Source organism: Marmota monax, unplaced genomic scaffold, assembly GCF_021218885.2.
Source record: "Marmota monax isolate L192 unplaced genomic scaffold, Marmota_monax_Labrador192_F-V1.1 WCK01_AAM20220418_F8-fsc00072, whole genome shotgun sequence".
NCBI classification, from domain to species: domain Eukaryota; kingdom Metazoa; phylum Chordata; class Mammalia; order Rodentia; family Sciuridae; genus Marmota; species Marmota monax.
In genome coordinates this window covers 806574-819863 of record NW_026692356.1, presented here as the reverse complement: position 1 = coordinate 819863, position 13290 = coordinate 806574, and the positions used below count along the sequence as shown (strand labels likewise).

The window sequence follows — 13290 nt, the reverse complement described above, 5'->3', positions numbered from 1 at the left end:
GAAAAAAGGGCTGGGGATGTTGCTCAGTGATAGAGAACCCCTGGGTTCAATCCTCAGTACTTGAGGAGTAGTGTGTGTGGTGGCCATCACCACACATAATTAGCATGTACAAATTGTATTTAAGAGTCTTTTAACTAAATTGAAATTTAAACAAATGAAATTCTTTAATTCAAAACATTAGGTTTCCACATACATGGAAACATTTTGCAGAGAAATATCCTATCAGTCCTGGTATGTGAGGGATTATTTGCTGTAAGATTAATTCTCCCTAGCATTAGGACTGTGGGAAAAGTGGGTTAAAGACAAGCAATATCTAAATTGTTTCTGAGCATGTCATTACTCCCTTTCTACATGTGGCATATTCTGGAAAGAGTAGACTAACTCCATCACTTACTAGCTGTCTGTTTTTAGCAAGTTACTGAAACACTGTGAGTCCATTTCTCCAATACATTTGTAATGTATGTAAAGATCTAGTAAAAGTTTTGACTGGGGGGTATTGCTCAATGGTGGTGTGCCTGCCTACTGCGCATGAGTAGATGTTCGGAATTTGGGGGATGGGGAGTACTGGAAATTGAACCCAGGGGTGCTTTACCGGTGAACTACATCATCACCCCTTTAATTTTGGGGTAGGGTCTTGCTAAGTTGCTTCAGGCCTTCCTAAATTGCTGAGGCTGGTCTTGAATTTGCAATCCTTCTGCTTCAGCCTCCTGAGTCGCTGGGGTTACAGGTGTGTGCCATTGTGCCTGATTTAAGATGAGCACAATATAACATACTTTCTTATGCTTTATCATGAATAATTTCTGGAATGTACTAGGAAGCTGACCTAATTCTACATTAAGTACAAATAATTACAGAAGATAGCTTAAGACATATATTTGTTATGTATACCAATATTCTTTCATAACTCTGTTATATTTACTTGTGTGACAGCCCTCTCTCTTTTATCTCTGACAAAATTTAGACTTTGTACAATTTGATTTAAGGTTTCTTTTCCCCCCTTAAGATCTATCTTTATTGAAGTATAATTTACAAACAAAAATTCTTACCCATTTTAAGTATACATTTCATTGTTTGTGGAAGATTTATATAGTTGTGAAATTTTCATCACAATATTTTAGAACATTCCCACTGTCATGCCTGTTTGTATTCTCTATGTGAGGCTTATATAACTTGTATTGTTATACCATGGGTATTTTCCCCTTACACTTTCTCTCACCCTTCATTTAGTTTGCTTTGTCTAGTTGTTATATCTAATTTTTACAGTTAATTTTTATCCTTTATTTTGGCTTCTTTTAACCTTGAGTATTATTCAATCAAATGACCTTGTTATGAAGTCTTTTAAGGGAATCAAATGACAGTTCTCAGTCCACAGGAATTTAACTGCTATTACTGTAGTCATTCCTTGGCTTCTTGCCCTTTCATGCCATTTGTGTACATGACTTGGTTGCTCATCATGGGGAAAAGAGATGTATGTAGAGGAATAGTATTAGAGGTCTTCTTAAGTGGAGGGTCTATGACTGCTGGGTCCTTCCCTGTGTGTTCCCACAGCTTGCCCTTTTTGTATAATCCAAGAGATCAGAGGCGCTGTGGGTATGAAGAAGAAGTGAAGAAGGCACATATGCATATTTCTTTGCTGCTGTTGCTACTTTTTTTTTTGTTTGTTTGTTTACAGGCCCATGAAAATGTAACCCTCCCTTCTTTCTTGCAGGGAAAAGGTAGGAGATTAGAGGAACTTCAATGTGATGTTCTGGATGGGTTGAATAATTGCAACAACTGAGCTGTACCATTAAAAAAAATCTTAGTTTTCAGACAGCAAAAATGACATTGCCTCCTCTTCATCCCACCTTTTCTTTTTGAATAAATAGTTCAGTGAAACAAGATATAGCAATCAAAATCCCCGTGACATCTTCATAGATATAGAAAAAGCAATTATGAAATTCATCTGGAAAAACAAGAGACCCAGAATAGCCAAAGCAATGCTTAGCAAGAAGAGTGAAGCAGGTGGCATCACTACACCAGATCTTAAACCATACTACAGAGCAATAGTAACAAAAATGGCATGGTATTGGCACCAAAATAGACTTGTAGACCAATGGTACAGAATAGAGGACACAGAGACACACCCTCATAAATACAGTTATCTCATATTAGACAAGGTGCCAAAAACATAAATTGGAGAAAAGATAGCCTCTTCCAACAAATGGTGCTGGAAGAACTGGAAATCCACATGCAGCAAAATGAAATTAAATCCCTATCTCTCACCATGCACAAAGCTCAATTCAAAGTAGATCAAGGACCTAGGAATTAGACCAGAGACCTGCACCTAATAGAAGAAAAAATAGGCCCAAATTTCCATCATGTTGGATTAGACCCCGACTTCCTTAACAAGACTCCCATAGCGCGAGAAATAAATCAAGAATCAATAAATGGGATGGATTCAAACTGAAAAGCTTCTCAGCAAAAGAAATAAGTGAGGTGAAGAGAGAGCTTACAAAATAGTAACAATTTTTTACCACACACACATTTGATAGAACACTAATCTCTAGGATGTATAAAGAACTCAAAAAACTTAATCCCCAAAGCCCCCAAAAAACCCAATCAATAAATGGGCCAAGGAAATGACAGACACTTCTCAGAAGATGATACACAATCAATCAACAAATATATGGGAAAATGTTTCAACATCTCTAGCAATTAGAGAAATGCAAATCAAAACTAAGATTTCATCTCATGCCAGTCAGAATGGCAGCTATTAAGAATACAAAGAACAATAAGTATTGACAAGGATGTGGGGAAAAAGGCACACTCATACATTTGTTGGTGGGACTGCAAATTGGTGCAATTAATATGGAAAGCAGGATGGAGATTCTTTGGAGAACTTGGAATGGAAAGCAGGATGGAGATTCTTTGGAGAACTTGGAATGGAACCAGCTATTCCGCTCCTTGGTCTATACCCAAAGGACTTAAAAACAGGATACTACAGTGACACAGCCACCATCAATGTTTATAGCAGCATGATTCACAATAGCTAAATTGTGGAAGCAACTTATATGCCCTTCAATAGATGAATGGTTAAAGAAACTGTGGTATATATACATAGTGGAATATTACTCTGCACCAAAAGATAATAAAATCATGGCATTTGCAGGTAAATGGATGGAGTTGGAGAGTGTCATGCTAAGTGAAGTAAGCCAATCCCCCAAAACTAAAGGCCAAATATTTTCTCTGATATGTGGATGCTGATCCATAATGGGGCGGGGCATGGGAGAAATGGAGGACCTTTTTAGATAGGGCAAAGGAGAGGGAGGGGAAGGAAGGGGGCATGGGGTAGGAAAGATGGTGGAATGAGATGGACATCAGTACCCTTAGTACATGTATGTGGACATGAATGGTGTGACTCTATTTTGTGTATAGCCAGAAACATGAAAAAATTGTGCTCTATATGTGTACTATGAATTGAAAAATTCATTCTGCTGTCATGTATGACAAATTAGAATAAATTTAAAATGTTAGTTTTCAGACAGCAAAAATGACATTGCTTCCTCTTCATCCCATCTTTTCTTTTTGTATAAATAGTCCAGTGAAATAAGACATAGCAAGTCCAGTTCAGAAACTTGTAGCATGAAACCATGATCCAAGTTTGCTATATAATTTAAAAGAAAACTTGAATATATTTGGGAGCTGTGAGGCCAAGTAATAATGATATACTAGAAATGAATTTAATACACATAGTTTTAAAAGTATTAGAGTCCTGCAGAAAAAGAAAATGAAAAAAAAGACAGTAAGTTAGATCAAAGAGCTATTGGGGCAAGAATCTATGCAGGTTATAAGTTAGGAAGAGACAATGAAAAATAATGTAATAGCAAATATTCTAGCCTCAGATTCAGGAAACCATGATTTTACTTTTTTCCCTGATTGTAGTCAGCCATGATCTTGGATATATCACTTAACAAATCTGTATCTCGGTTTACTCCTATTATGGTGTAGTAGGAAAGGGCTCACTTAGATTAAATCTCAGTCTTTTGTGCTTTTAAATTATGTAATCAAGGTGGCAACATGAACATGAGCACATGAACAGAAATTCATCTTCATTAGCTGTTAGGAAAATGTAAATTAAGATCACAGGATATCATGTACCTATCACAGTGACTAAAAAAATAGTAGTACCAAATGTTGTGGAGGATGTGGAGAAACAGAAGCATTCGTGGATTGCTGGTGGGCAATATAAAATTGCCAAAGAATTGGGCAGTTTCTTATAAAGCATGCAGTTACTATATGCTGTAGTATGAATGTTTGTGTCCTCCCAAAATGCATATGCTGAAATCCTAAGCCTCACATTGATGGTTTTAGGAGGTGAAGACTTTGGAAGGTGATTAGGTTATGAAGGCAGAGTCCTGATGAATGGATCTGTGCCTTTTAAAAAGAGACCCTGAGAACTTCCTTCTACTTCCATCATGTGAGAATACCACAAGAAGGGGCCATCTCTGAGGAAGAAGACACTCACCAAACATCAGGTCTACTATTGCTTTGAACTTAAAGTTCCCATCTTTTAGAACTGTAAGAAATAAATTTCCATTGTTTATAAGCCACCTAGTCTATGCTTTCTATTATAGTAGTCCAAATATACATAAAACAGTAATTGTACTCTGGATATTTATTCCAGAGAAATTGAAATTTGTCACATGAAAATAAGCACATGAGTATTCATAGTACATTTATTTAAAAAGAGGCCCAAATCAGAAACAACTTAGATGTTCTTTTTTTTTCCTTTTGTGGGGATCAAACCCAGGGCTTTATACATGGTAGGCAAATATTCTGCCACTGAGCTACAGTCACAGCCCTTATATGTCCTTTTACAGGTTAATAATTAAATACATTAAGTGTAGTATATTCATACCAAGGACTACTACTAAGCAAGCAATAAAAAGCAATGAAGTATTGAGACACTCAACAACCTAAATGAATCTCCAGAGAATTATGGCCAATAGAAAAAAGCCAATCCCACATAGTTGCTGACTATAATATGAATCCATTTTTATAACATTCTTGAATTTACAAAAATGATGGAAAGGTAGAATAGATTGGTGGTTGCCCAGGGTTAGGGACTGGGTGAGGAGGGAGAGTGAGTGTAGTTATGAAAGAGTATAGGAAAGATCCTGTGGTAATGGAACTAACGGTTCCATATCTTGGTTGGGGGTGGATCCACAAACCTATCCATGTGGTAAAACTGCACAGAACCCCCAACCCCAAAAAGAAAAAAGAAAACTTGAGTACTAGTAAAGCTGGGGAAATCTGAAGAAGATAGGCAGATTATATATGTCAATATTTGGGTGTAATATGATGCTGTTGTTTTCCTGTTACTGTTGAGGGAAACTGCACAAAGGTTACATGAGCTCTCTCTTTCTCTATTATTTCTTACAACTGTCTGTGACTCTAAAATTGTCTCAAAATGAAATGCTTAATTTAAAAAAATAAATTAAAAATTTAGTGCATATTTTGTTCATCCTGGTAGCTATGCTGTGTGAAACTGTGTTGTATACAAAGTACATTTTCTGTGACTATTTACTTTATGAACAAGGAGAGTGAGTGCTTGAGCTAAGAGCATTAGCTGCATATACAAAATGATGCTTTCATTTGGATCAAAAAAGGAGAAGCCAGTCACTGCTTAAAGCTTAACCAAACTGTTTGGGTAATTAAGCCTAGAATAATCTTTAGCTTCCAGACTCTACCTAGTAATCATCTGATTACTTTTGCAGTCACTTGGGACGCTGCTTGAATTCTCCATGTTGATCAGTTTGGTGTTGTCCAAAGACAAAATTACAACAAATTATTATCTTATTAATTGGCTTTATTTGTGATTCTGGAATAGGGCAAAACCTTACTCAAAAAAACGGAATAAATACTCCCATGATATGAGCAGAAGGGGTTGGTTTTGTAGACAGAAGATCTGAAGAAAGCAGAAACAGTTAGCAGATCGGTCATTTCAAAGTTTCGTTCCTTGTAGGGAGGGCACAGGTGCAGGTGGGGAGCATGGGCACAATAGAAGATAACTCACTAGTTAACATCAGGTTACTTCAAGTGTCTTTCTTTAGTAAGGATTACAGCAGAGGGAACTTCATTATAATGCTGATTGAAACTGGCCTGTTTGGAAATTTGGTTGTTATCTCTCTCTCCTGGTTTCTCAGAATGTCAGTCAACAAGGTAGTTTCAGTTTGATTTGGAACTTTAGTATGAGTGACTCCATTTTGGTTTTTAGTCTCGTTTGTTGGGGCCCAGTGTAAGAGCTTATTTTATGTAGTGGCCTCGTATAATTTTATTTGACAGTGTTATAACAAACCCAAAATCTGAGAAGGGGACATATATGATAAGTTTATCAATAATTAGTTTCTAACATACAAAATTTCTTTTTTGAGGGGTGGGTATTGGGAATTAAACCCAGGGTGCTTTGTCTCTGAGTTACAGCCCTTTAAAAATTTTTTATTTTCCTACAGGTCTTATTAAGTTGCTGAGGCTGACTTAGAACTTGTGATCTGAAATTTCTATAGTTGACTGTAGAATTCTTGTTCATCCAAAGAGCTAAAAATAGGGAGGAAAAAATTATCTGCTATCTAAGATCCAGTTTCTTCTCATCTATTGATTGCTTAATCCAACTTTTTAAAAACATATTTTTTAGTGTTGGATCTTTATTTTATTTATTTATATGTGGTGCTGAGAATTGAACCCAGTGCCTCACCCATACGCTCTTCCACTGAGCCACATCTTCAGCCTGCTTAAACCAGCTTTGTTTCTATAGTCTCTATTATTTGCCGAAGTTCAGAAAATTTGCTTTGATGCATCTTTCCAACTGCACTTTGCACATTAGTTATGTTAAAATATTGTGAAATATTGTGACTTAAAGGACTACCAGGAAAAATAAATTTAAAAAGAGAACTAGAGAAGATGGTATATATTTTGTGTGCAGAGAAAGAACAAGGAGCTAATATTTATTAAATGTTTCTATGCTCAGTATTTTACATATGTTTCTCACTGAGTATACATTAATTCTTTGAGAGAGTGCTTTATTATTATTTTATGGGTGAAAAAACTGAGGCTTAAGAGAAGTAATTGTTCACTATTATAAAATCAGCAAATGGCAGAGCCAGGATTAGTGACTGATCCCAAGTTCTTTTTTAAAAAAAATATTTATATACAGACACAATATTTTTATTTTGTTTATTTTTTTAATGTGGTGCTGAGGATTGAATCCAGTGCCTCACATATGTGAGGCAAGCGCTCTGCCACTGAGCCACAACCCCAGCCCACTGAGCCACAATCCCAACCCAAATTCTTAATCACAGTGCTAAAACTGAAAATTAAAATGTTGAGTTAGATAAAAAGAGACAGAATCAAAATAGAATCTTCTATTCAAAGTAGTATCTTATAGACATAAAATGATTATTAATTTTTGCAATGTTAAATAGAATTACTTTTAAGAATGTTTATGTGTATATTTGATAAATACAAAATAATATATGTAATATATATTGACATCATATGGCATAATAAAATGAACCCTTAGAAACGCTTCATAGATTTCAACATCACAAAGCTGTTGAAGAAACTTCTGTATTTTTTCCAGATTTCAGACCCTTTCTTTCGTATGCACTTTATTTTGCCACCTCCGATAGCCTCTTCCTGAGTTTCCTGGTAGTTATTTCATTGCCTCTATTTTAGTTTGAATATCTTTATTAAGGTATGCTAGACATATAATCAATTGTATGTATTTAAACCATATAATTTGACCTTACACATATATGCACCCTTGAAAACATTACCACAGTCAAGGTAATGAACATATTTATCACTCACCCACCCCAATTTCTTCATGCTGCTTTGTGGTATCTCCCTCCCTACCACCTACCTGAGCAACCACTAATTTACTTTCAGTCAGTATAGAATAGATTTTAGCATTTTTTTCTAGGATTTTATACAAATGGAATCATATAGTAGTATGTACTAGTTTTTGCTTTGGGTTCTTTAAATCAGCATAATTAACACATATCTACCTATATCCATAGTTCATTTCATTTCATTGCTAAGTAATCTTGTGTTGTTTATATTTATCATTTTATTTGTCTATTCATCTATTGATAAAGCATTTAGGATATTTTCCAGTTTGTGGCTATCATAGAGAATGCTGCTATGAACATTTCTGTATTCATCTTTATATTAACATGTACTTTCAAATTTCTCTTAGGTATTTACCTAGGAACAGAATGGCTTCTTCATATGGTAGATAAAATATATTTAACTTTTTAAAAAACTATCAGGCTATTTTCCAGTGTTTGTACCATTTTAGGTTCTTACTAGCAGTATCTGAAAGTTTCAGATGCTTCTCATCCTGACCAGCACTTCGTTTAGTTAGGTCTTTATAATTTTAGTACTTCTAAGGGAATGTAGTGATATTTCATTGTGGTTTTAGTTTGTATTTCCCTATTGACTATATATTGGTTATCTCTTCATAATACTTATTTGCATCCATGTAGGCTTCTTTGGTAAAGTATGCTCATCTTCTGCCCCCTTTTGCACGGGTAGAGGGTTGAGGATTCTTTTTACAATTGAATTTTTATTTTTGGGTACCAAGGATTAAACTCAGGGGCACTTAATCACTGAGCCGATCCCTCGCCCTTTTTATTTTTTATTTTGAGACAGGGTCTCACTAAGTTGCTTAGGGCCTTGCTAAGTTTTTGAGGCTAGTTTTGAACTTGTGATCCTCCTGCCTCAGCCTCCCTAGTCTCTGGGATTATAGGCATGCACCACCGCACCTGCTCTTTGATGTCATATCTGAGAAATCTCAGCTTAACCTTAAGTTCTAAAGATTTTTGTCTGCTTTTTTCCCCAGTAGTTTTAAGTGTATAATCATTTGAGTTAATTTTTGTATGTGATATGAATTAGAGATAAAAGTTGTATATATTTTGTATGTGGATAGCCGTTGTACCAGGACTGTTGTGTTCTAGTATTTGTGTTGTACGAAGTTGACAGATGTTCATGTTTCTCTTGATTAAATATCTAGGAGTAGAGTCACTGCATCATGCAGTTGTGGGTCTGCAGCTGGACTCTGTTCTGTTCTATGGATTTGTCTGTGTCTCTTGTTTCTAACACTGTATTATCTTGATTACTATAGGTTTTTGATCTTGAAGACTTGTAGTATATGCATACCAACTTGGTTTTTTTTTTTTAAGTTGTTTAAGCTATTTTAGGTTCTTTTCATTTTAAAGTGAATTTTAGAAATAGCAGCTTCTTTGCAAAAGTTTCCTGGATTTTGATTGGGGTTGCACTGAATCTATAGAAGAATTTTGGAAGAGGTATGGGTCTTTTGAACCATGAACATGGTATATCTCTTCATTTATTTAAATATTCTTTAATATGTCTCAGTAGCCTTTCAGAGTTTTAGTTTATAGGTCTTGCAAGTCTTTTTTCAGACTTATCTCTAAATATTTCACATTTTAGTGCCATTTTAAAATTTATTTTTATAATTTTTTAAAAATGTCTTTCTCTTTTTACCAATTTTTTTTCTTTATTTTGTTTATTTATTTTTATGTGGTGCTGAGGATGGAACCCAGGGCCTTGCACATGCTAGGCGAGCGCTCTACCGCTGAGCCACAACCCCAACCCCCATTTTTTTATTATAAATCTTTTAAATTTTCAATTACTCATTGCTGGTCTGTAGAAATACTGTTGACTTTGTATATTACACCTTACTTTTATTCACATTCTAATCATGTAGTTACCCCTACTGCAAATTCAACTGGGTAATATTATTATCTAGTTATCTTCCCATCTTCATATGAAGCAAATCTTTGTGGAAGAAAAGATAAATTTACTGGTAAGAGATAATAAAAAATACAGTAGAATCAAGCGTATTCAAGTATTTTCTGTTTGATAAAGGTGACATTTCAAAAAGGCTGGCTTGAAATTGAAGGCTTATCAGCAGTATAGACAGGTAAAGTTTGAGTTACCTATCTGTGGTGATGTCTGGGCTAGAGATAAATATTTGGGAGTCATCCACATACATGGTGTTTAATGCATAAAACTGAATGAAATCTCCAGATGACAAGAGTATGGTAGAGAAGTACATGGACTGAGTCTTAGGTACTTCCAAGTTCAGAAATTTAGTAGACAAAGTAGCAAAGGAGACCGAGAAAAAAATAGCCCATGAGTTGGGAGGAAAATCAGTGTGGAAAGTAAAGTGGAGAAATTTTTCAAGGAGGAAGTAATCCCCATGTTAACTGATAGATAACATAAGATATGAACTAAGAATTGACCATTTAGTATATCAATGTAGAAGCCATTGGTGATATTGACAAGATCAGTTTTAAAGAGTTATGAAGGTAAGAGCCCAGTTTAATGAGATTTAAGAGAAAATGAGAGGGGAAACATGGCAAATATAGCTTTCAAGAGTTTTGCTCTAGCTAGTGGTGCATACCTGTAATCCCAGTGGCTTGGGACAAATAGGCAAGAGGATCGTGAGTTCAAAGCCAGCCTCAGCATCTTAGGGAGGCCCGAAGCTACTCAGTAAGAACTTATCTTTAAATGACATTCAAAAAAGGGGAGGCATGTGGCTCAGTGTTCAAGTGCCTTGGGTTCAATCCTCAGTCCCCCCCCCCCAAAAAAAAAAAAAAAAAGCTTTTCTCTAAGGAGAAACTGACAAACAAGCTGTTTACTGGAGAGGTTATATGAATTTTGTAGTTAAGATGAAAGAAGTGGCAAAACATGTGGATGCATATGGGAATGATAGAGTGATGATGCCGAACAGAGAGGGGAGAATTACTAGAACCATATTTTTGAATAGTACAGTGATGGGATCTAGAATGCAAGTGGCAGGGCCTTAGGAGACTGGACAGTATCCATTGTTTTCTAGAGAAAAGACAGGATCGTGGGCACAATTGCAGACAGGTGGGTAGGTGTGGCAGAAGATTAAGTTCTCTCTTCTTTGCTGCTACTTTCTCAATGTAATAGAAAGTAGGGTCATCTGCTACAAGGGAGGAGGGGAGAAGGGATGAAACATTTAGCTGAATGGACCAGAGGGAATGTATTATCATTGACTTGACAGCATTATGGGGTCTATTGAGGTTAATGATCATGACTTTAAGTGAAAATATTTTTGTTTTTCTCCACTCATGTTCGTCTGCATAGGTACAGGTCTAAAGTAGGCAGTATTGGTTTATCTGAGGTTAGGTTTTGTCAGGTAACTGAGCAAGTAAGAATGTGTCAGAAGATGAAGAAATGAGTTGAAGTTGGCTTAAGAGGGAATTAAGGACCTAGGGTTGGTGAGGAACTTGCAAAGGGTGGTAGGGTCCCCAGATTAAATAATTGTAACGGCTGAGGTAAGAGGGGGAAGCAGGTGATGGGTCTAAGTAGGGTTCTTGATTTTGAGTAAAAGGGTTTCACTCATGACCAGGCCAAAGCCAAGAATGGTTGGAGAGTTGAAAGGCCAGGATATGTTGGAAGGATTATCTATGTGGATTCTAAGTTTGTGCTCAGAACCTGAAGTCCTTTTCTATTATTTTAAAATTATTTTTGTTGCCATTGGACTAATAAGGTTAGGACTTAATTTGTGAGAGTTCCATATCTCTTTCATAATTTTTTTTTAGTTCTTTGTGCACTGTGAGATTTTATTATCTTTTATTCCTTTGTTGCATTTTAAATCTTAGTGATTGTATTTCTAATTTCCAAGAGTTCCTTTTTGCTTTTGATTAATTTTTCATAACATCATAATTTTCTAGAAAAAAAATTAGTTTTTGATGATCACATGATTTGTTTCAATACATCTAATTTATGAATCAGAATATAATTTTTTGTTTCCATTAAGTTCATATCTGTATTCAGGTATTATACGTCACATGTAATTTTTTTCTACGTGAGCACGTATAATGTACTCTCTAGTTAACTTTTACATATCTTTTAACTTTAGGTATCAAAAAATAAAGATGGAAAAGAACAAAGTGAAACTGTATCACCATCCGAAGATGAAACATTCTCCTGGCCAGGTCCCAAAACAGTTATGCTGAAAAGAACATCTCAAGGCTTTGGTTTTACATTAAGGCATTTTATTGTTTATCCCCCAGAGTCTGCAATTCAGTTTTCATATAAGGTAAGATAAATAAACTTGGAAAAAACACAAGTCCATTTCTGTTTCCTCTTGGTCTCCCAGTCGTACTTGCTTTCCCCACTGTCTTTTCTTTTTTTCCCTATCTTATTGTTGTATTTGCATTTTGATTATCTTTTTTAAAAGATTTTTTTCATTTTCTAGAACAAAAACTTTAATCTTCTCTGAAAGATCCAACTAATTCTAAACTCCAGATTTATTTTTCAAGGTCTTCTAGACTGCATTCTACTTTTTCTAATATGTAACATTTCCCTAATATCTAGAAAAGTGGTAAGTGTTCTGGGCAAAGTATACAGCAGAGATTATTCATGAGAATATTTTGATAGTTATAGAAAATTAACAAGATTAGAACAATACTTTCAGGTATGTAATATGATGGTGCGTTATGATTTTAAAACAGCTTCTTGTCAGAGTACATGAAATGAATATTCTGTTCCAGATAGCAATACAGTCTCAAAAGGGGCAACATATACTAATTATGATTGTAGTTGACACATTGAATACTTGCTCTGTTCTTTACTACTCTTTATGTCCATTATCTCACTTCATCCACACCAAAATCCTGTGGAGCAGTCTTATATAACAGATGTGAAAACTGATCTGGGTCATATAATGGGTAAGTGTACTAGACCTAGGGTTTGATTATGGCTAATAAATATGTATTCAAGGAACTAAATCTGTTTTTAAAAGGTAGTATCTAATTGTATCTGGAAACCATCTCTTTCATATTCTATTTTTATTAACTACATCTTTCTAGTAAAATATTTTACTCTTTTTAAAATCAGAATAGCTTTTACGGATTATAAATAATTGTTAACTTAGAAGTAAAATTTACCAGCATGGGTTTCCTGAAATATTGTAATTCTGCTGGCTAAGATTCTTCTTTACCTTAAAAAGGTCTAAAATAATATTACTAATATATTAGGTTACATATCAGAGTACTTGATAATTATATTTTAGGGTTGAGTATTTTTGTCTTTTTATTTTGTTTTGAATAAAAGCTTTGGGTCATGACAAATAGGTAGTTACAGTTTTTATAAAATAATTTTACCAAGCTTAGATTAAAAGTGTATATATTTTTAAAATTTTTAATTTGTTTTTAGTTGTTGATGGACCTTTATTTTATTTGCTTATTTATATGT

General features: G+C 34.9%; 1 protein-coding gene across 6 annotated transcripts in view; it reads left to right on the top strand.

Moving 5' to 3' along the window:
• Nucleotides 1–13290, top strand: part of Arhgap21 (Rho GTPase activating protein 21) — a 123603-nt gene that overhangs the window by 43972 nt on the left and 66341 nt on the right. For all 6 annotated transcript variants that reach the window (XM_058578601.1, XM_058578598.1, XM_046442253.2 and 3 more), the window contains exon 3: nt 11954–12133. In XM_058578601.1, the coding sequence (XP_058434584.1) occupies nt 11954–12133 (180 nt within the window). The remainder of the gene's footprint in view (nt 1–11953; nt 12134–13290) is intronic.